General features: G+C 45.7%; 3 protein-coding genes across 3 annotated transcripts in view; all 3 read right to left on the bottom strand.

Annotated features, from left to right (window-relative positions):
• Window positions 1-694: 694 nt before the first annotated feature.
• Window positions 695-5,227, bottom strand: LOC134014079 (methylosome subunit pICln-like). Its single transcript, XM_062453951.1, has 6 exons — window positions 4,792-5,227; window positions 4,489-4,625; window positions 3,749-3,877; window positions 3,517-3,621; window positions 3,090-3,263; window positions 695-1,048 (listed from the first exon to the last, which is right to left on the bottom strand). The coding sequence occupies exons 1-6, from the start codon at window positions 4,908-4,910 to the stop codon at window positions 1,014-1,016; spliced, it is 699 nt and encodes a 232-aa protein (XP_062309935.1). The 5' UTR covers window positions 4,911-5,227; the 3' UTR covers window positions 695-1,013.
• A 149-nt stretch (window positions 5,228-5,376) lies between these two features.
• On the bottom strand, window positions 5,377-18,204 carry rsf1b.1 (remodeling and spacing factor 1b, tandem duplicate 1). Its single transcript, XM_062453959.1, has 16 exons — window positions 18,037-18,204; window positions 16,860-16,951; window positions 16,521-16,613; window positions 16,200-16,405; window positions 15,905-16,008; window positions 12,484-15,779; window positions 12,072-12,350; window positions 11,687-11,791; window positions 11,323-11,402; window positions 11,052-11,106; window positions 10,736-10,848; window positions 10,471-10,538; window positions 10,058-10,271; window positions 9,435-9,670; window positions 9,077-9,256; window positions 5,377-8,878 (listed from the first exon to the last, which is right to left on the bottom strand). Exons 1-16 carry the CDS (start codon window positions 18,188-18,190, stop codon window positions 8,319-8,321), a joined length of 5,835 nt encoding a protein of 1,944 aa, XP_062309943.1. The 5' UTR covers window positions 18,191-18,204; the 3' UTR covers window positions 5,377-8,318.
• Window positions 18,205-18,927: 723 nt separating this feature from the next.
• Window positions 18,928-23,708, bottom strand: part of LOC134013494 (F-BAR and double SH3 domains protein 2-like) — a 19,022-nt gene continuing 14,241 nt past the window's right edge. Inside the window, exons 14-20 of the mRNA XM_062453002.1 lie at window positions 23,639-23,705; window positions 23,082-23,165; window positions 22,801-22,984; window positions 22,230-22,450; window positions 21,781-22,006; window positions 21,463-21,530; window positions 18,928-21,133 (exon numbers count right to left, since the gene is read on the bottom strand). Coding sequence (XP_062308986.1) covers window positions 20,963-21,133; window positions 21,463-21,530; window positions 21,781-22,006; window positions 22,230-22,450; window positions 22,801-22,984; window positions 23,082-23,165; window positions 23,639-23,705 — 1,021 coding nt within the window. The 3' untranslated portion in view covers window positions 18,928-20,962. The remainder of the gene's footprint in view (window positions 21,134-21,462; window positions 21,531-21,780; window positions 22,007-22,229; window positions 22,451-22,800; window positions 22,985-23,081; window positions 23,166-23,638; window positions 23,706-23,708) is intronic.

Below are 23,708 nucleotides of genomic sequence, written 5' to 3'. Positions count from 1 at the left end.
CACTTTAGTTGTATTACCATGTCGTCTTTTACCGTTGTTTTTTAATTCTTGAGCAATGCTGTAACCTTGGAGCATATCTGGAGATATCTGGAGGATATCTGGAAATATCTGGCTCAAGAACGTCCTTCAGTATGAATACATTTGTATCTGATGTTGAGGTGTCGTACGAGAGAACGATGTACTTTCTCCCTGCGGGGGCAGGGGGGGGTTGATGGAAGGAAAGAGTAAAAGAGAGCGACTGTTAGGCGTCTGGAACTGTCAGCATGTGTCAGCACAGATCCTCTCTCTTCCCTAAATCATTCTTCTGTGTGGCAGTGCGACTCGACCCCCTGCCAGACACACACAAAACAGCCTCTTTCTTAAAACAATACGGGGGGGGGGGGGGGGGGTGGAAACTGGGCACCGGTCTGCCCGGAAGAGAAACGAAGCCCATAGACGGCCCACAATAGCACTTGAAAAGGGTAGGCAGTTGGAATTCAAATAAATCCTGTGGGAATTCAGTGTTGATGCAGGCTCATGCATGCAAGCGAACATCCTCTGTGGGAATGACGTCATCTTCCAGCCTTATGCTTGTCCTCTCAAGCGTCTAGTTAAGACTGATGGTTTTTACTTTTAATTTATGGCATTGATGATCATCACAAGACCAGGGGGTCTGTCCATCATCAACGTACACATGGGGCTTTGAAAACAAATGTGCCGATGAGTCATTTATTTTGTTTCCTTCATACAAAATCACTACTATTCATTATGACAAATACACAACAGTCCACAAAAGTTGAAGAAATCTGGTCCTCAAGTCAGGTTACAAATGTGAACAGACACAAAACAACACTACAATTGCTGCTTTTTATGTTGTTAGTTCCCCAGCAACTTCCAGTAGCAACTTCGCCATGTATATGCAGAAAGGCCAGTGCCTTGACTTGGCTGGTATTCGTTACACAATCTGACCTTAAAACTCTCCTCCTCTCCCCACCTCCTCTCAACTCCCCTACTCCTCCGCTTCCAAAAGACCTTTATTCCGGTGCACACAGTGGCCTTTCAGTTCCATCTGAAACACAAAGATCAGATTTCACACAGCGGATTATCAGCTGGACCCCAGAACACGGTGACATCATGAACAACTCAGCATAAACCAACAATGGCCGTGCAACAATCTGAAATGTCCGCTTTATCATGCAGCTGATGAGCACGGCAGTATGGGAATTAATTGACACCGTGGTGAAACTTTTCACTGATCAACCACACAGTTTGGATGGCACCTGACTCTGGCTCTACACAATTACGACCAGAAAGGTCACCTACAGTCCAGTTTGGTCGTTCAAGCACAGGTCTATCAAAACCTGGTTTTAGCATTCGCATCAAGAAGAATCACGGATACATTTACATTTCGTCATTTAGCAGACGCTCTTATCCAGAGCGACTTACAGTAAGTACAAGGACATTCTCCCGAGGCAAGTAGGGTGAAGTGCCTTGCCCAAGGACACAACGTCATCTTGCACAGCCGGGAATCGAACTGACAACCTTCTGATTACAAGCCCGCTTCCCTAACCGCTCAGCCACCTGACTCCCTACAGATACAGAACATCATTGGTCGGTTGGTCAATCATCATGACCACAGGCAGACCTTCCCAAACATTCCCAATCGCCACACTTATTTGAATCCACTGGAGAGGTAGTTACAAACGCTCATTGGCGTCCTCAAACTGCCTCGTGACCCAAACTGCCCGAAAGTGCTTCAAGTTGACCAGGGGGGGGGAGTAACGAGGGCAGAGTTGGGGAGAGGTACAACGAAGCTACCGTTTACGTTAACAGGAGTTGTGGGGGCTGACCAAGGGTCGACAGATGGGGAGAACACAAATACCCTGAGATTTTAGAAAACAAAGTTACAAATGTGCAAGAGCCATACTGTTTGAGTAAGAGACAAACTTCCACGGTTTTGTCAAATTTTTAAAACTGGGGTGCCTGTGCCAACTAGTAGTCCTGTCCTATAAATAGAGTAAGCACTGTAAGCAAATCTTCTCCAGACATCTTCTTAGACACATGGGAGGTGATAAACCATATATACATTACAGGGCATGTACTGTTAAGCATGCTACCGACCCTCCACAAATGGAAAGGAATTCCTGAGCACATATTGGCACATACGTGTCAACACAGCTGTGGTCACATGACTGGGCTGTGGTCACATGACTGGGCTCTGGGTTCTCTACATGTGTTTCTCTTAGGCCATCTGCTGGTGGAACGCCAGGCAATCTGCACCCAAAACTGGTTCAGGAATTACTAATCCAAGGCCCTGGGATTTGCCTTAAATTGGGGGATGATGTTGCGTACGAGCTCAAGCCAAAACACTTGACCACTCACTGGTACACTGCTACAGTAAACTTTTTCAGACCCCACCTTGACGAGAAAACAGTTCGGACTTGTACGACCATGTTCTCTTATCAAACACAAGGGAGGCATTTGTAATTTCACGGTCCACCGCCTAACCCAGTCTGGGAGCTAGTGTGTAGCAGATTGAACAGGTGAAAACATTTAGATGGAAATTCAAAAGAAGCCATTGCTGCATTCAACTGTAAAAAAAAAATTAAAAAAAAACTTTAATTAAAAAAATAAATATAAGCTGTTTGTAGTTTTTTTAGGACAGGCTTAGCTCGGTGGTCGAGCAGTCGACCGCAGACCAAAAACTTGCAGGTTCCCCCCCGTGAGTCGCTCTGGATGAGACAGTCTGCTAAATTAATAGTTATTTTTGTCAAGTCAAGAAGTGTTTGGTGCTACATTCTTTAACCCCGGAGCTGACCAGAAAGGTGCATAGTGTCTAGAGCAACGATGACTGCAACTCTGCAATGTCTGTAGTTCATGTTGACGCTGAGAATTTAGTCAGAATTGGCCAGAAAAGCATGCCAGTTTTCATACCGCAAAACACAGTAGGAAATCTTTGTATTTTTGGCATACTGCATTTGAAATAATGCATCACCCTATTGAAAATTGTGGAAATACGTATCGCGACATCCGCTTTATGGCATACTATGTAGTTATAGTAGAAGGCATGTGGGTATTGTGGAGACGCACAATATATTTCGTTCATCTACCTTTGCAGGGGAGGGAGTCCTTGGTGTCGACCCCAGCCATGCAGCGACGTGGCTGGGGTGCAGACTGGGCCAGCATCCCCTCCAGACGCTCCAGCGTGGCCTGGCCCTCCAGGGTGAGATGGGACAAGCCCTCCTCGAAGTTGTAGAACGTGGGGGGGTCGATCTGTTCGCTCTCTGTGGGGCAGGATGTGGAATGGAGATTAGCTTCCTGTGGCGGAAGGCATGGCACAGATTTATCAACAGGTTTCGGGCAATTGAGATTTGAAAGAATGCGTGCATGATCGTTCTTTGAAGGTGAACCTAGGAACTTCACACAGTGAACATTCCTAAGTGTGAGCCAACACAAAAGGAACTTGTGTAACTGGTTGTCTAAGGGGGTTGAGATTTTAGTCAACAGGTTGTTTTTTCACAGTTCACGCAAACTCACCAGCCTCTTCCACGTCATACTCGTCTCCCTCCAGGTCTGAGTCGGATTCGTCAGGGTCGGGGTGCAGGGCTTGGCAATCCGTCAGAGCAGTGAATATGGCCTCCACTGTGGGAGGAATGGAGGGATGTGGAGATGCAATCAATCTCAGACTGATGGCAAAATACAAACTCTGGTTTTATAATGGCGCTGAAGAGCGTGATTTTGTTTGTTATGGTGCGTTTCATGCACTTACGGGAAGCCTTGTCAATGGGAACAAAGCGGATTTCTGTGACTTGACTTGAGGAATCGTCATCGCAGTCTTCGTCGCTGCTGTCACTCTGATCATCCGCGTCTTCTATAATGTTTTCTTTTTCTCCATTAGCTGGAAGGACATACGTACATAGTACAACAAAGCAGACCCGTCAACACACAGGCCCGTTTTCCTCCAGATAGCGCACAAAAATGCACAGAAAATGCGAAAGGCAAAATGACCTGGTCGCAACATTAAAGTTTATTTTTTTATGTTTAAGCCATCACATTTTATGGCTATGATTCAAGACCACTTAAATTTAGAGCAAACAGTGCGTCCGTGACTTCCCAATGACCTACAACTCCAAAAACCCTGCCCATGCAGTAATTCAAAAAGGGTTCTGGTCTAAACAAGCTCGAGGGAGCATCGAGTGTTCTAATCCTGGCTTTCCCAGGTTGGCAGCGAGCCCATACGCAATAGCACAATGCACACTGTGGGCAAAACAGGCCAGTCAGCAACACTGTAAAGTAACAACTAAATACACCCTGGTTTTCCAACAGTATTAGCTGTTGGCATCTTACTTCTAACTCACCGAATGTAGGATGTGGCCTGAGAACTCACACTGTTCATCAGGGAAAAAACATCTAACGTAATTATTATGCAATTTTGTTTTTGTGAGAGAAGCTACCCTTAATCATTCATTGGTGTAATAGTAACTGTAAAACTCTTTTAGGAAACCTTACCTTTGAGTTTAGAATTGACCATTACATACAGGTGCTCCTTCGGGTAAGAAGTGAGGTCGCGTGAGATCGCGTGGAGGCTGATTGACTGGTAATCCAGAGAGAAACCCATCCCGGATCCATTGAACCACGACACGCGCCTGTGTTCCACCAAACACTCATTAACCAAACACACCGTTTTAAGCACGTGTAACAACTTAGAAGCGCGTTTTGGAGTAGGCAAATAAAAATGAGCATGCCACGTACTCACACATGCGATATTAAAATTATTGCATGACATGAGTGTGAATAACGGAGTTAACTCACGTTTCTGCGATTAAAAGAGTCCCTGGTCCGAGCCCCTCACCGTTCCAGACAGCCGTGATATCGGCTTGTTGGTGGTGTATGCCTTCACTTGGAGGACACACGGAGGTCAGCAACACCATCGTGTAGATACGTGAAAAAACCGCTAGAAATGAAGAGATGCCAAATGGTTAGAAAGGATTTTCCGCAAGTCTATCAAAATAGTCGGAACTATCATGCGCCGTCGAGCATTTTGAAGCGATCGAATTTCAGCGAGTTGTGATGAGTTTACAATTTAGTCTCTTTTTTTAATGCCGGGTAAGACTCTTTTTGTAACTTCTGCAGATAACGGCGTTTGCTCGCCTGTGTAAACTCCCTTCTAAACCAAACTGAGTACCGAATAGTGAGGACAGTTTCTGTAGTTGGAGGAACGTAGGCTAATTAGCTGACAGGGGCGGGATGACTGGGAGGAACATGTAGACTATCTGAACCTCAAAGTTCAGTCGTCAGACAAAAATCTATTCTTTTCCACACAACGTGTCTTTTCCACACTGCACTTAAAACACCCCCGCTTTCCAAAAATACAAAAATAAAACTACCAGGCTCACGTCTGGGTAAAAACCATTTTATTATGACAAATGTACAAGATCGGATTCATATGAAAGAAAAAAGTTAAAACGTCTTTAAAAGAGGAATAGACAAACACAGACTCTACAAGCTTATGTTCACACCAAAGGTATCTTTCCTCCAAGTATGACAGTGAACAACTGTAAACTTGGATAATTGGCAACAACGTTCCCCTATCAGCCCGTGAATTTCTTTTATTTCTCTTTATATTTACTGTGACAGAATTGTCAATATGCAATTCTTGCTACTTCTTATGTCAATACATTGAAGGTAGGCCAGACATCTTGAGGAAGATATGAAACATCATAACATACACAACTATTAATACGTTCTGTGATGGTCAAACCAGTTCATTTGCATCCAACTCCCACAATGCAGCTACCATGAGGAAGCCCCCTGTCATTTTACAAACTAACCTAAAGGTTAACGATACTTATCAAGTTGAGTACATTGCAAGCAGCACAAAAATGATTAGCTCCAAAAACCATTCTTTGCAGATGAAGTATTGAACGCATTGTGTGAAATACAAACGTATAGAGCAGTTTTTATCATCAATGAAGAACATGCCAATACTATTTTACATGGACAATTTACAAAAGGGCTTTTCTTTGTGGAAAAGGTCTTGCACTTTTCCAATGAGAACCATCGCCACGGTCGCTTGTGTCCAGCAGTCGTACATATCGAGGCCAGTCTGTCAGTGCATGCAGTTGAGTCATGAGGAACATCAAGCAAAAGATCTGTGCTATATGGACCTTGCAAATCCTTTGGCGACAACGTGTCAGCTCCTAGCAAAATGACTTCCACAACTAACATGCCTATTGTCACACTCCACAATAAAAATATACTTTTACCAATCACAGCCCTCTACAAAAAGGAAACAATTGAAAAACAGATATAATCCTGAAGAATTGCCAGAGATATTTATCCATGATTAAAATGCCTCTATTGCAGCAAAAACGATATACACACACGTTAATATCCGAGGTCAGTTGAGTTCTTATTGTTGATTTGGTCATTTTCCCCAAACTTTGTGAAATATCAGTCCGCCATAGCCGTTTTCATAGTTCTCTGTTCATTAGTCAGTAGTAAATAGCCTGACTACCTTAAAAAGAGCTCTGAATATGACATACAGGTTTGGAAAAAAAGAAAAAAAACCGAGAGACAAAGTATACCGTCTCCTTTTGTGTTCAAATGCAGAGTGGGAAGTCGAAATAGTGATGGTCTTTAGCGTCCGTACTTACATATGACGCAGAGCGTCGGTTAAAAACGATATCTGGGAGCACAGGAGTACCTGACCTTTCCAAGGTTTCAACTGACACGGGCCATATTTGATACAGAGGAAACAATATCTATTTTACAATTTAAAAGGGAAAACAATTAAAATGTATGATTTCATATACAAAAAGCACATTATAATATATTTATATAAAAAAAGACAGAATAAAAACAACAAAACAATTAGCCTAAGGAGTGCTGGCAGTTTTGGTATATTCCCAATCATTTATTTCCCTATCATACCCTTTAAACGTTAACCCGGGCAATACTCACTGATAGTATTGGCAGTAATTACAAAATAATATTTAATATATGTATACAGAGAAACAAAGACTAAATTAATGCTTCTAAAACATACGTGTGCTCACACAGTACAAGTGTGAGTTTTGATGCGAGGATGTTCTAGTCTAGTTGGTCACATACTGCACACACAGACATCTATTTAAAGAGGGTTTGTCATGGTATACTGCCAGGTAATAAAGTTGACAAAACGGAACTTGTAATTTGGCATAATGCATGAAGCTGCCTGTGTTCATGGCGAATAGATCGCAAAAAAAATAATACGGAAAACATCGCAAACATAACATGACAACACAACATTTAAACAACTTTTTTTTCCAAGAAAAACTAAAAACAACTGCTGAGATTCATAGATGTATTACTTCTGAACTTGATCAGGGTTTCTTCTATAGATATTAGTCTGAAGCGCCCGCTTTTAAATGTACGATAAGAAGGTTTCAAAGATGACTGTGTCCAGTTAACCTTTATGAAGTCATAAGCCTCCAAACAATATATAGAAACAAAGTAGTGAAAAATGATTAAAGATTAAGCTTATCAAACAACTGATTGTTACAGAATTAAATTCTTAAAAATAAATAGTCTAATTTAATGCAGGGATCTACTTCTGATTTTAAGCACTCAAAACAACTGTAAACTACATGTTAAAATTGCAGGGCAAATTGCAAAAAAAAAATCTTGCCAACAATCTACAAAACAACAAATTACCCATCCACGGAATGCATGTTGAAGCCAATTCTCTCTTCATTTGAAATCTTAACAGTGGGGTGTGTGGACAAACAACACTGATCTATCTCCTACTAAGACGAACAGACAGTTAATTAATATCATACACCGTCTTTTTGTCCAGACTGATACAAAAGGAATTTGTCAGAGGAACAAGACCAGAGGGAGACATCATCTCTGTTGGAGGACAGTTGGGAGGCAGCCATGTTGGGAAGCAAAAGTACCAGGTGATCCTGGAAGTGTGCTGGAGAAAATACAACTTGGGACCAGATTGATTTCTGAATCATATACAGTCCAGAGTCCGACCTGAAGTTACATCCGTGGGTGAAAGGATTGCACATCGCGGCCTAGTGATGCCCGTCGTCGAAACGAACAGAATGAGTCGGTGCCACTGGTGACTGTGCAAGCCCGCTGGAAGAGCAAGAAGTGAGAGAGTGAGAAGGATCTCTCCCCCCCCCTTCATCTTTCCTGTTTGTCCACTCATGTAGTCGTTCATATACTGCTGCGAAAGACCATTATGGGATGGTCAACAAGTACTGGAGTGTAGATACAGAATGGAGGGAAACAAACAGAATAGTAAATCAATATAAAAAAATACAATACTACTACAAAAAAAATTTTTTTTTTTACAACTGTTCGCTATTGCAGACATAGTCCACGAGGTCTGTGACGCCTAACAGGTCGTCCTCATCATCTTCCTGCGACACCATCTCCTGGGAGACCAGGCCGTTGGGCGCTATGGCAACAACGGGCGTGGCAACGTTGACGTTCTTGGGCCCCAGGTGAGCCAAGAGGTCCGGCGCGCTCATAGCCGCGCCCCCCCCCGGTTGGTTCATGAGCCCCTCCAGACCCTTCACGGGACTCTGTCCGTTGGTGGGGGGTAACTCCACCAGGTTGTATTCCAGCGGCGTCGCCCCCTTCCCAAGCCCCTCCTCCTCTTCCTGCTCAGGTGCTTGTTTCTTGTCCTCTTCCGCGGCGTCCGAGTCGTCGTCCGAATCGATGCGGTTCACCCGCTTGCGGACCGGCCGCTCCTCTTCCTCGGACTCGTCCGAGTCGTCGTCGTCGTCCTCGGAGGCTCGCCGGCGTTTCAGCGAGAGCCGTCTGCGTCTCTGGCGAGAACCTTCCTCCGACGAGTCGGCCCTCCTGCTCACCCTCCTCTCGTTGTCGGAGCCCTTGGAGAGGCTCGCTGAAAAAAAACACACATTTTTGGACTCAAAGTTAAAAAACAAAAAAGCCCAATCGAAATGACATGAAATCGAAACATTTTAACGGTCACAATCCAATGTTGGACTCTCACTCAACACAACTGAATCAGTGTTTTATTACGAAGACCAGACATTTTTCCACAAAACGCTCATAGGGGTGGTACGGATCGGCTACCGACCTTCGCTGTCGGAACTGGCCAGGCGGCGTCGGGACGTGACCTTGTTGCGGTTGGCGCCCGCCCTGGAACCTTCCGACTCTGACGTCTCGCAGTAGTTCACCTGCTTTTTCCTGCTCCGGCGGGAACGTCGCCTGCTCATGTCTAGGTCGCTGTCGCTGAACTCGCTGGAACCTTCCGTCGCTGCGTACACACACGCACACACGTACAGGTCAGGCCTCAAAAACATCCTCATATAATAAAATATTTTACTTCACAGAATGTATGATATCACATGATTCATGCTGCCGATATTCCCCATTGCTACACTCTGTAAACTTCTGCTAGTTTTTCATTTCACATTTTGTCAGTTAAAACACACCCATCTCTTCCTCCTCCTCCTCGTCAGTCTCCTCCTCTTCCTCGTCGTCCGAGTAACCTCGCGGCCTGCGTCGTCGCCGTGGCGGCGGTTGCCGAGCGCCCTTCCTGCGTTTGACGGGCTTCCTGGTTCGGGAGGACCTGTGACGCGGGCCGCTGCCGTTGCTCCCGCCGTCGCTGTTGGAGTTGACGTCGCTTTCCGCATCGTTCTCCGAAACCACAAACTCTTCCTCCTCCGTGCTGTACGCAAAAAGATTACATTTACATTTAGTCATTTAGCAGACGCTCTTATCTAGAGCGACTTACAGTAAGTACAGGGACATTCCCACGAGGCAAGTAGGGTGAAGTGCCTTGCCCAAGGACACAACGTCAATTATCACGGCAGGGAATCGAACCGGCAACCTTCTGATTACTAGCCCGATTCCATAACCGCTCAGCCATCTGACTCCCTCTAAGATTATTATTAAACGAGATTCGCGGATAATTCTTCAGCAAGTTGCCATTTCAAGTAAAGACCTTTTATAAAGGCTGTGTGTGTGTGTGTGTGTGTGTCTGTCAGTCACACACACACACACACACACAAAGCATCATTGCATCATCAACGTAAAATATCTTGTTGGGCCTCGCCTGTCACTCAGACGGAACTCGTCCTCGCTCTCCTCCTCCTCCATTGTGCTGTCGCTGTCCAGGTCGTTGAGACGTCGCCGCTTCTTCCTGCGCTGGCCGGCGCTGGGCCGCGGCGGGCGGCCGTTCTCCTTCCCCCCTTCCCCTTGCAGGATGGTGGACATGTCCTTTCCCCGGTGGCCTGTGATGTTAGCCATGTCTTTACCCCGTCCGGCTCCTACAGGGGGCGCCAGAGATCAGAATCAACGCAGGTTTCAACGCGTCCAACGACCAAATTCAACTATTACTGCCGTAGTCTAGAGTTATTATATAGCTTGAACTGTTCCTGGCCGTCATTGTCAAATTCCTCTCTCATTTTTATCATTATCTTTCGACAGATTTTTGATTTAGTGACGTCATGTCTGATGGTTTCCTACCTCCACCCTCTGCCTCCTTGATGTCTTCCTCGATCGCTTCCTCAATAGCCTCATCAAACTCATCAAACCTGCAAACAGAGCTTAATGTTGACACAGAGACTCACCCAAGAAACCGTAATTATCGAAGCACAAGTTCACACTTGAATTGGTAGGTTGTGATATCCCGGATCAAATTTGATGACCTCGTAACTTTTGCTGGACTTTCAATATGCAGTATTTTTACATTGCTTTGGATAAAAGCGCTAGATGACTAAAATGTACATACCTGTAGCTTATCGATTTCTTTGCCCTTGTTGATCTTCGACCCCAGTTCTTGCTCTTCTTTACCTCTTTCTTTACCTTGATTACCTCTTCCTCCTTCTCCTCCTCTACCTCCACCTAAAATGAAAGTCAGCATATGGTAAACTCCGAAAGAAAATGCTCACCTATAAATGTCTGGGAAACGTTGATATATAAACAGAGTTTTAATAACGTTTGGAATTACTGACTGGCTGGATCCTGAATCGCACAGTTCTTTACGTGTTGAGCTTCCCTGACTACAGATCAAGAGAGCTTTGCTTGCAACAGTTACAGCTACTTACTGAAGGGGTGATGATATTTTCAACACTGATTCCAACGTACACCAAACGCTCTTTCCTGGAGAAAGACAAATGTGGATTTAATTGAAAAAAAAAACATTTCCTGTGACATGAAATAGGAGCTTAACCGCTGTCAGAGGAGTATAGGGAAGTTAGAAAAATCTCAATGTAATGGTGCCCCCCCCACCCCCAAAATTACTATCAGATTTTTGCCCCTGTTGTGTGTAACTGACCATCCAGCGTTGCTTCTAAAAGGGGGCAGGAAGACCCTTACCTCCGCTCAGCTCGTTCTCTCTTCTTCAGCGCGGTATCAAGGTTCAGCAGCTGCTCCTCCAGCCTATCACAGAGCTGTTTCTGTTTAATGTCACAAGGGGGGGGGGGGGGGGGGGGGGGAGTAAACACGACTGTTACTGACTCACCAAGCGCACATCCGTATGTGTCAGTGTCAGATTCAGTGTTGCCACTCTTCTCAAGATTTAAAGAGCCGGTTTGGTACAGCACAAAAACTATCGAATATTATTATCATCTTATCTTTATTTCTTTTTTTAAATATATATTTCTGTACTTTATCTAAATGCCACACGGCCCTTCGCATTCAGGAAAATAAAGAGAACATTTGCTCAGTTCTGGATGCTTACATGTTGACAGGGCGGACAGAACCATTCTCCGTCAGGGATGATCATGAGGGGGGGTCTGAGGCAGGCAGTGTGGTAGCCATTGTCACAAGAATCACACAGTAAGATCTGTAAAGGAGACGAGATGGAAATTGACAGACATCACTTCCAATTTACGCAAACTTTTGTCAACAATGCCCAAGTCAGCCAGCTCAGAATATATCACCCATCCTCGCTGTGTCAACTTGAATTACTTTTGTGGATCACAAGACACAGATTAGAGCTGTAAGCCTTAGAACAGCAACAAAGCTCGTCGTCCTCAAAGCTCTTGTTGGTATAAACAGTTGTCAGGGTTACCTCACCTAGATGTTTTTCCATGAAACTAAGAGGCGGATCACATGTGACGTACCAGCTCTGGTTGATTGGGGAGGCCACAGTGTTTGCAGGGGTCATCGTTAGGAGGAAGATCGTCATCCGAAGAGGTCGACTCGTCGGAACTGCGCCTCTGTCTGTACCAGTTCCTCCTCTTTCGGTTCCTCTCAACCTTGTAATCTTCATCGCTGTCGTCCTCGCTGTCTTCCTCGTCGCTGGACTCGTAGTCCCCGTCGTCGGAGCCCTCTTCGTCGGAGCCTTTCTTTTTGCGCCGCGTTCGGGTGTTGGACCACCGGGTCCTCCTCCGCTTTCGCCCCTGAGAGAAAAAGAATCATCATCTTGAGATCAGAGTCACGACACCAGGCATCGATGGAATGCGTTTCTCAACGAGGAACAGTGCGATCAGATGGGCGAGAGCACGTCAAAAGCAACCTCCGAAAAGAACTCACCTTGGTCTTAGGTTGGCCATCTTCATCAAGCTTTTTCTCCCTCGTTTTTTTCTGAAGAGTTTTCTCCTCCTCGTCCACCTCCTCCTCCCGTTTCTCTTTGTCTTCCTCCTCCTCCTCTTCCTTCTCCTCACCTTTTTCCACACGGGGCGCGGCCTGCTTCCTCTCCAGCTTCCGATCCTGAAACTCCACCACCTTGGGAGTCGGTCTGCAGATCCTGGGCGACCTCCTGAGGGACCTTCCCTCTCCCGTGTCAGACTCAGAGTCTCCCCTTTCTTCCCTCAGGAGGTCTGCCTTCCTCCGATGGGCTGGGATCTTAATTTTCAGACGTATCCCTTCCTCCTGAACCTCGGATGAACCCTTGTCCCCTTCTGCAGCTTTTTCCTTCACCTCAGGATCCTTTTCTTCATCCTTGTCCTCGTTCTCAGTCTTCCCGTCGGGTTTGTCCTCCGTCGACGCCACGTCCGGTTTCGTCTCGCTCGATATTTCGGCTTCAGCTGAAGGTTTCTCGTCGTTCTTCTCACCGATCTCGGTTTCAGGACACCCCTTTGCCTCGGCGTCTTCCCTCGCCTTTGAGTCTTGGTTTTTGTCTTTCTCACCTTCAGTCGTCGTGAGGGAGGGTGTGTTCTCTGCTTCTTCCTTTTTTGTACCTTGTCCTTTTAACGGTTCCTCGCAGTCCATGGGAGTTTGCTCCTGTGCAACCTCGTTTCCCGACGACGTTTTGCTTTTATCTTCCTTCGCAGGTTCTTTTTTAGAGTCTTTCTTCATTGTAGTGTTTTCGTCTGTTGACTTTTTCGAACTTATTTCTGCTGACTCCTTCTTGCTTTCCTTCTCTGCAGACGGTGTTTTGGGAGGTACATGGCGCGAATCGACAGTTGTGACTGCCATCGCCTCTTTAGATACATCGGTTTTTCTCTCTGCCAGTTCCACTCCGCCTTTACAAGCTTCCAGTTTTTCTTTTTTAGGGCTGGAGGGTTTTTCGGGTTTGTTTGTGGAAGTCTTCCCTTTGTCTTTCATGGGCTCCTTCGCTGTGTCTTTTGTGGAAATCTTCTCTTTGTCGTTTGTGGACTCTTTCGCTGCGTCTTTTGCAGATGTTTTCGCTGTTTTCTCCGTCTCCTTTGTGGACTCCTTTGCTGTGTCTTTTGAGGAAATATTTTCAGTGTCTTTTGTGGAAATCTTCTCTTTGTCTTTTGTCGACTTCTTCGCTGTGTCTGTTGCAGAAGTTTTTGACGTTTTCTCTGTCTCCTTTGTGGAGTCTTTTGCTGTGTCTTTTGTTGAAATATTCTCTCTGTCTTTTGTCGACTCTTTCGCTGTGTCTGTTGCAGAAGTTTTTGCCGTTTTCTCTGTCTCCTTTGTGGAGACATTTTCTGTGTCTTTTGTTGACTTCTGTTCTTTGTCTTTTGTGGACGTTTTTGCCGTCTCATTTGTGGACATCTTTTCTGTATCCTTTATGGAAGTCTTAGCGACAGAGGGAGCTAATTTCTCAGCACATTTATGTTCATCCAGTTGAAGGCATGTTCGTTTCTCAATATTTTTAGGTTCCGAGTTTGTATCCTGGGAAATACAGGTCACCTCCTTCCCCTTTGAGTCAGTGCCTGTAGAACGCTCCGATTTCTCCTTGGTTACGACTGGCGTCTCACTTCTCTCTATTGGTTTCGATCCCTCTGCTTTTCCCATCTTTTGTAAGATCATGTGTTCTCCTTTCTCTTTACTGCTATTCGGGGAGTCCGTATCTTTCTCAAGAGGTGGTTTATCTGCCTTTTTAATTACCGAAGAGGTGCTAGTCTCTTTAGCGCTGTCGAGAGTCTCTGTGTTTTTACTCTGTGTCAGGATCTCTGTCTTCTGAATAACCGAAGACGTTTCTGTGTCTTTGATACCAACAGTCTTTCTGCTTTCTTTGTTATACGATGGTGCCTGATCCTCCTTAATGAGCACTGGCGTCTTTGAGAGCTTAGAGCCGTCTGGTCTATCTGTACTGGGCTCCGGTCTCTTGGTTTCTTTAGTGACAACTTCCATTCTTTCGCAGTCGGATGGCTTCCCTTTCACGAGAGTGGGTTTCTCCACGTCTTTGATTTCGGCGGGTTTGGAATCCTTCAAGGGAACTTTCTCCTCTGATTTTTCGGGGTCCTCCAGCTTTGAAGAGGATCCGGGGACAGTTAACACAGATGTTTCTTTCTTTCCCTCTGGTTCCCGGGAAGTGTTGGGCGGGGATGTTGTGTGTGTTTTTACAGATGCCTCGTCTTCGTCGACATCAGCCTTTGCAGCCGCCGTCTCTTCGCATTTATTTTGTCTTTCTTCCCTCTTAACATCAGATGAGTTCCCAGGTGGATGTGCAACTTTGTCTTTAGATGGAGGTAAAGGCTTCGCAAACGCAGACTCGGCCTCATTAGGGATCGATTCCTTCGTTTGGACCAAAGCTTCCGGGTTTTTCTTGTCCGCCTTTGTCGCCGCTGCCTCGTTTTGGGCGTCCGATCCGCTCGACGTGGTCACTTCCATGGCCTCCTCGCCGTCTTTCTGTTTGTCTTCCGCCCGGTCCCCGACTGCGGTCAGTTTGGACAAGTTTTTATCTTTGGCTTCAGCTACCTCACTTTCACGGCCGGATGCAGCCACTGCTGGCTTCTCATTGGCCAAGTTTTTCTGCGTCTCTCTGTCCTTCTGAGGAGATTCTTTCAACCCGTTATTATTATTAAAACTCGCCTCGGTGGGATGCTGGGTGTTGCCGTTAACCTGGTCAACCGGTGTGTCTTTCACCGCTGAGTCTTTACCGGACTCGTCAACTTTCGGAGGATCTTTGACCTGAGGAAGGGATGGGTTTCGAACGATGATGCTGCTGCCGCTGTTGCTGTTGTCAAAGTCCTCACTTAGTTTCATCTCCCTCTTCTTCAGGGGGATCTTGGCCTGCTGGTCGTTCTTCATCGCCCTCTGAAGCTCGTCCGCGCTCTTCTTCTTCTTGACTTCCTCCCCGCCGCCTTCCGTCTGCAATGGCGCAGACGGCTTCTCCGAAAGAGGTTCCTTTGCGTTTGTGTCTGTGACCACTTCCGTAGGCTCTTCTTTGATCGCCGGTCTGTTCGTGGAGATGTTTTCGTCCCCGTCGGGTTTCTCTGGCGGGACGGTGGATTCCGTTCGGTCGTCCTTGACGTCATTCGATGGCGATCTGGGACCTGAAACGACCAAGTGGGCTTCTTTGTTCGGCGACGGTTCTTCTTGGCTCTCTGTTTTGGTCACGACGACACCAGATGTAGCCTTGCACACCATGTCCTCTTCATCTTCAGAGCTGGCCTCAAGCTTTTTTACGCCGCCTAAAAGAAAAAAGGTATCAATGGAGTTCTATATTTACTGGTTGTGTAGAATTAATGGCATTTGAAAGATGACAGAAATTTTCCATTAGGGAAAACAACATTTTTCATGCGGTCAACAACGTTACCATTTTCATCTTGAGTGCCTTCATCTCCCTCTTTCTTCGTCAAAAGCGAAGGGTCAATCTGAGTCTTCAGCAACGCTAAAATCTCAGCCAAGTCATTTCTCTCCCTGCGAAAATCAGAATAGCTTAGTTGTAGACCACTTATCTTACTCGCAGCATAAACCATTCCCACAAGCTACCCGACAAAGTAACAATGGATACTAAATTAAACCCAGCAGGGTTAGGGTTTCAGCTTTAACATCTGTTAATTTCCACAGGTGCCTGTTGGAAAACATAATTCAAATGCACTCTACAATACCTGACAATGCACTTCCAAGAAGACCCGTCAAGGTCATCCTGCTCCTCCACGTAGACCCTGACGTTGTTGTCCTGGTCCAGCTGAAACCAGTACATCAGGCCGTCCTTGTCACGGCCAATCGGCTGCAGTCGCATCTTTTCTGGATCCTCATCGTTGATTGCTGTCTTGAACTTGACATTGTCATCAAACTGGCTCTCGCAAAGATACTGGAGCGAAGGGGGGTAGGGAGAGAGGAAATTAATGTACAACAGAGGTTTTGAGAGAGTCCATCTCATTTTACAATTAGGAGAACTTGTCAGACCAATAAGAGATTATACTCACTTTGAGGATTCCCATCTTGCATTCTACCGTCATGTCCTTGTAGCCTTTCTTATCCAGCTCCCAAGCCCAAGTAGTGTTGAATTCCTGACATATCTAGTAGGGGGCACATTTTGACTGCGATTAAAACTGGCATGCAAAAGACTCACATAGAAGGGGGATGCTCTCCAGAGTCAAAGCCATGTATTTGCCAACAATTTGACGATAAGCCACTGTTTGTATAAAACCCACTTTCTTTGACACTTAAAATAGGCTGGCCCCTAATCCACCACATCGACCAGTTAAAAATGCAAAACTATTATTTGGACAAAAATAGGGAGGTTTCTTCCAAATAAATTTTACCTTCACAAGATGCTTTTCCCATCGGTCTGCTGACACTGACTTGCCGATCTTCCTCAGCAACTTCACGTGCAGGTCCACCAAGAGCTTCGGAACTGAGGAAAGATAAAACATTGAGACTGATGAGCATAATAACTAACCATAAACACAAACCTTGTTTGTATGTGCAATAAATCTGTGATGAGCTTTTAGACATATCAGTGTAAACGTATGAACATATTTACAAAATAAGTATCCAACGCCAATTTATATTTGATCATAGATGCATGGGTAGTTCTGAACGTCAAACTGTTTGCAATTTCCCAGTTGGCTATCAAAGTTTACGTGATCTCAAATATACGAGTAATTGAGCAATGCATAAAAAAAAATCTTTGATCTTGTGTTATGCAATTTTAAAACGCCTTTATAACTGCTTTTCGAAGAATTTGTGTTGTCCAACAATAAGCACATCGCTGGTCAAAACAATGGTGCAGCCATAGTCTGTATATTATATGCCATTTCAGCGAGTTTCAGGCAGCCTTTCTATTACGTTTACGGGAGGAAATTAAAAACAAAAATCCGCTTGTAATCTTACACTGCACAAATCCGCCAAAACATTTCAAAAGAAGCTCATTAGGTATTTGCGTAATTAAGGGACTCCATTCAGGAAGACTTCATGTGCGTGCGCATGCGCATTTCGGTGCGAGCGAAACACTACATGCAAAATACCATATAACTGTAAATATTGAGACCAATTTCTTGCTCCACTGAATCCCTTGCGTGCACGATACGTGTAACTTGACAATATTTCGACATATTCTGAACCAGATCATATTTTTGTACCACTCTGGGGCCTATACGCACAACATTTCTGCGTGTGATTAAGTGCTATTCAGCCCATGGCAGATAAAGGCTGGCTGAAAAATAAATCCTACCCAGCTAACATTTCAAACCCTCAAATTGTGCAGAAAGACTTATTTATTCGGAGATTTAATACAAAAACAAGCTCCAACGAAGCCTATACGTGCAGCTGAACGTACATCGCAAACATACGATTGCTGCAAAACACTGTAAAACACACAATGATGTTTGGAAACCACACAATAACACAACTCGCACGAACGACAGCACGCTAATGCAACGGTGGAGTCGCTCCTCCCCACCTATCTGGCAACAGCAGTCTGAGGTTTTCATACAGTACCTGAAGATGTGTCCTGGAAATACCGCTCCAACTGAGAAAATGTGAGCTCCGGTAAATCCAACAAGGGTCCGTACCGCTCTAGGAAAGAGCATATTACGGCGTAGCTTGGGCATAACCCAGGGAAAGAACCCGCCGCTGCCGCCGAAGCAGCCATCTTTTCCAATGGAGGACCTGGAGACCGTGCTCGGAGGACCAATGACTGCCCACAATTCAACGCGTCAAATAATATAGAGGCCCAGAGGTCTTTGCGGTAGAAAGTCAGATTACTATGTATCTGGAAAAGTAAATGTAAACAGACCAGTATGATCACTGTACAGTTGATTCACTTACGCATTGTTTTAATTTATCCTAATGATCCACGTTGTTTAACTGGACTGTGCAAAGCGCAACCTATTGCTAGTTGCCATTTTGTTACTTAGGCTATACTATTCGCAAAGATTTGACCATCGTTGTCATGTCATTACAAATTGAAACTTTAATATAGCCTAGTTCTGCTAACCTTGGCACCCAAAACTTAAATTACACTGCACAGCTGTAAAAAGTACATGTCCTCGATCGTATACTTAATCACAAAGGGGTAACAAAGGCAAACTACTTTGTCATATTATTTTGAACATTGTTGAAATGTTTACAGATTTAATTACAACACATGAAACACACACACTAACACAAATACACTAATGTAGGGAAAAGGTGATTGGGTAATTTATATCAAGTAGGCTATGCAAATGTAAATTATAAATGTATTATAATAACTGTGCTCAGACTCAAACATCAAAAGCGTTCCCTCCATATTAAGTTTTTATAGGCTATTTAATGTCTCCAGGTCTGTAGTGCTCATCCTGCTCTCGAATAATTATGACCAATAAAAGCCCTATTCCTAGTTGCATTAAAATGAATAGGCAATATCTTACTGTTGGAAGATTAAAAAAAATACATAAAAAATAAACAGGATATTATGTCGATAAGCTAATTTTTATTTCACATTTATTTGTACACAATAAATACAGTTCTTAACATCCAAGGAAATATAATTTCAACGCACGGCAAATGTTGCTGATGTTTCACTTTTGGGAAATCGGCACATAGTTTCAGCCCTAATGTAGCCTACTGAAAAAATCAGTATCAAAAACGTGACAATCAGCTTCTCTGCTGGGGGGAGTGTGAACGTGATAACCGTATTCTTTCAATACAACAGGGTAAATGTAAACTTCAAAAATAAGTTTGATGACATTCAGATCTCAAGAAGATCAACACGAACACAGCAACATGACTAAAGAGATATCGCTTTTCCTCTAACCCAAATTTCAACAAAATGTCAATATCCCTCCCTCTTCCATAAAACATTGTAGCCTATTTTACACAGATCTCCATCTCAAAGTTCTCAAAATGGAAGAGAACATCTGTCACACAAAAGACACTACAATGGCTATTTAAGGCTAAATTGTTCAGAAGCATAGGAAAATAACAAGAACATTACTTTGCATACCAATATAGTTGGAACACAAAACATCGAAACAATTAATGAACAAATCGATGCAGCAGCATCCACAACAGAGACCAACCAGCAATACTGAAAAGGGCATAAAAAGACTACAAAAGTGCTTCAGTATTTCAGTCAGTTCACAAGTCCACTAGGTAGGCTGCAGCTAGGAGATGCAGGCTCACAATCATCCCTCACCGCATCACAATGTGACGCCTCTTTCACCGCTGAACCCCCCAACTCAAGAACTATCCTTACCCAGGAAACATTATCGGCTAATGTTAAGCCTAGATTAGTATCGATAACAACTTAACTATATCCTTATTGTACAACAAAACAACACAAGGATACTCTAACATATACTCTTACATACTACAGGTAACCCCCCTCCCCCCTCCCGTCCCATCCCCACCCCCCGACATTTTGAAATGTTGACATTTTGATGCAAAGAAACTTACCAATAGAAGTTACTTTGTTACAATGTTAAAAAAAAGAAGAAAAAAGTGCCATTGGGCATCAAATCTCACATGTTGCGATTCACACTTTCTTCCCTAAACATTAACAACCCCAAGCTAACATTGCATCATTTCCCTTTCAGTCATTAAATGTTGGATCCATTTTGTTTCCCAGAGGTTAGTATTTCACAAGAGCTGAGGAACCAGCCTCGTTCATGAAGTGAATTTCCCTGAAAATGTGGAGACGACAACCAAGCGAGAACCAAACCGAGAAATCTGCCTTAATTTAAAGCTGCGATTTGTTAATTGTTGTGAACACGAGTTCAATCCTCCCACTGAATCTTTGTTGCATAGTAATCCAACCGAAATACATCTTTATATTAGCAAGGCCAGACTGTCGCAGTATAATGCCCTGTTGTGAACGCGAAGAGGAAAAAAAAACCCGTAAGAGAAAAAACACAAACACATGTAAGCAAAGAGGCACAAAGGAGAGATAAGGGGGGAGATATAGGAGGCAGAGAGAGGGATAAGGGGGGGGGAAGAGAAGATGAAAGTGAAGAGAGAGAGAGAGAGAGAGAGAGAGAGAGAGAGAGAGAGAGAGAGAGAGAGAGAGAGAGAGAGAGAAAGAGAGAAAGGGAGACAGAGAGAGAGAGAGAGAGAGAAAGGGAGACAGAGAGAGAGAGAGAGAGAGAGAGAAAGGGAGACAGAGAGAGAGCGCGCGAGAGAGAGAGAGAGAGAGAGAGAGAGAGAGAGCGCGAGAGAGAGAGACAGAGAGAGAGAGAGAGACAGAGACAGAGACAGAGAGAGAGAGAGAGAGAGAAAGAAAGGGAGGAACGGAGACAGAAAGGCACAATGTATCGTTCCCCCCCCCCCCCCCCAACACGCACTGTTTGGGCCCTACTTGGACAAACCGAGAGGAGGGGGGGGAGTCAAGTCCTCGAGGCATCCTTGCTCTGGAGAGGAGAACCTCCCTCCCCCTCCTCCCCCGTCAGAGGGCGCCCAGGAAACCTGGATCCACCAGGTCCTGTTGGTCTGGGATCTGGGTGCATATTCGCCACCAGGGCGGCGCTGTGGCTACACCAATGTGATCTCCACCTCCTCCCTCCTCTTCACCTGGCCGCGGGGCTGCTGCTTGGGGGGCGGGGGGGGCCGCACGCACCTGGGGACCACACAGGAAGCACGCGGAACGTGGGTTGATGGGATACGTGGACATGCAGTGTGGAGGACTAAAGACTGTAAGACAAAACGCTAAAACGCATAAGGCCTTGAATCGGAGAATCATTTAAATTCCTTGTTGTCCCCTCCTTTCAGTTCATAACTGATTCCCTTCTTAACTTATACCGATGTATGATGTGCTATACTGTAATCGCACACAGCCAAATATCAAGCAGTTATGCACATCTCTCTGTGCTCTGGTATATGCCATCTGCATGTGGCCGAATCACAGTTTGCACAGGCTCGGGGGGGGGGGGGGGGGGGTTGACTTACGGGTCGGATGGTGCCCGTCCCCCCGTCTGCGGGGTACCTGGGGGGCTGGGTGGAGCTCGGCGCCGGGCCTGGGGGGGGACAGGGACATGGACAGTTACCTCAGACAAATCACGGTTCCATTGAAAACATCAATAATAAAGAAAACCCCCCCAGTTGAATGAGTACTCAAGACTGCGTACATACTAGCAACACTACACCGCTAGACTACGTATTAGCACACACACACAAAAAAACACATACTAGCACACCGCACTACAACCTAGCAGACTCGATCGAACAGGACAGGAAAACTCTGAAGGCAGAGGCGGGTGTCCTTACTCTGCAGGGGGCTCTTAAGCGGTGCGGGCGGAGGGCGGTGGTGGCCGTTGACGTAGGCGGGGGGCCGTGGGACGGGGGAAGGGGAGGCGCTGGAGGGGCTGGACTGCGGGGAGGCCAGGGAGGGGGGCTGGAGGGGGCTGGACAGGCAGGGGCTGCTGTGGAAGGGCCCGGGCTGGAAGGGGCTGCGGGGAGACTGGTCGCTCTGGGACTGGGCGGAGGGGGACGCCTGGAAGACATCGGGAGGACTTTGTTCAATATTGAAAACAGTGAAAGTGTGTGTCTGTGTGTGACTTTGAATGTGTATCTGAGTGTGTGTCTGAGTGTGTGTCTGAGTGTGTGTGTGTCTGCGTGTGTGTGTGTCTGCGTGTGTGTGTCTGAGTGTGTGTGTGTCTGAGTGTGTGTGTGTCTGAGTGTGTGTGTGTCTGAGTGTGTGTGTGTCTGTGTGTCACCTGTGAGCTGCCGTCTCCAGCCTCTCCGTTCTCGCTGCCGCAGGTCAGGTCCTCGACCAGCACGGCAGGAAAAACGCCCACGGCGCCGTTCAGCTCGCCTTCCCAGAAGCCATCGTCCTCGTGGGTCTCCTTGCTCAGGACGCGGATGATGGCGCCCTCCGGGAACGACAGCTCCTCGTCCGTCTGGGCCGCGTAGTCATACAGGGCCTTCGCAAAACACACTGAGGGGGAGGTTGAGAGCAAGAACGACAGGTGTGAGACAGTGTGTGAAAGAAGACAAGAGGACATGACGGGAGACACGAAGAGAAGAGAGAAGAAGAAGAAGACAGGAGAAGAAGAAGAAAGGAGAGAAGAAGAGAAGAATGAAGAGAGAAGAAGAGATAATTAGAGAGAAGAATGAAGAGAGAAGAGAGAAGAAGAGATAATTAGAGAGAAGAATGAAGAGAGAAGAGAGAAGAAGAGAAGAAGAAGAGAGAAGAAGAGAGAAGAGACGAGAAGAAAAGAAGAACAAAGAAGGAGAAGAGAGAGGAAAAGAGAAGAAGAGAGAAGGAGGACAGGACCAGTCCCTCACCACTGGAGTCTCCGTTGACGATGCCCAACGGCAGCTCCATCTCCGGCTCGGTGGAGTTGTTGGAAGAGTGCGAGCGTGCGTCCAGCGCGGCCAGCGACTGCAGCATGCTCAGCAGGCTGTTGGAGGAGGGCAGCTGCAGGTACTTCTCCGGGACGTAGCCCACCTGGCCGGTCCGGTTCTTAGCCTGAGAGGACGTCACACACACACGATGGGAACACGGGTTCAAACTAAGTTCTGTTTTTTCCTCGGAAAGCCGAAGTGACCCTTCCCTGGTCACGTACCTTCACCCAGTCCTCCATGTCTCCATCGTCGATGACCTCCAGGACCTCCTGCTCCTCGATGGTCAGCTCGTCGGGCTGGGAGGCCTGGAGGGAAGGGGAGGAGGGGAGGATGAGAAGACAGAAGAAGGGTTCAGTGATGCAATACCCACATAGGAGCATTAGCAGCAACAAGACCATCAAATCAACTCTGCATAATGAAGGGTGTATACACGTAACAAAGAAATTCTCTTTTCTGACCCAAAGATATTTACTTCTCAGTGACCACTAGTCGCAAAACCGACATTGTCACCTTGTGTTCTCTCTGTGGGTATAGGTTGGTCATATTAACGAGCTATATTATATTTTATATTTAAATTGTTGTATTCTTAGATTGTTAGTTCTTAGAAATAGTTAAACTTTTGTACTTAATTTAAGATTTGTATATGTTTAGTGTTTTGCACCTCCCTGCTACAGTAAATTCCGTGTTTGTATAACATACATGGCGAATAAACCGAATTCTGATTCCGATTCTGATTCTATAAGATACGATTAGCATCCACTTGAGGCTTCCTTCCTACCTTGTATGAGTAGAGGACTTTGCAGGTGAGAGGGTAGTTCCTCAGAGTGCTGGAGGGGCTGGAGCTGCTG

This window comes from Osmerus eperlanus, chromosome 27, assembly GCF_963692335.1.
Source record: "Osmerus eperlanus chromosome 27, fOsmEpe2.1, whole genome shotgun sequence".
Classification (NCBI taxonomy): Eukaryota; Metazoa; Chordata; class Actinopteri; order Osmeriformes; family Osmeridae; genus Osmerus; species Osmerus eperlanus.
The sequence above is the reverse complement of the archived record's forward strand: the minus strand, read 5'-3'. Positions and strand labels throughout refer to the sequence as shown.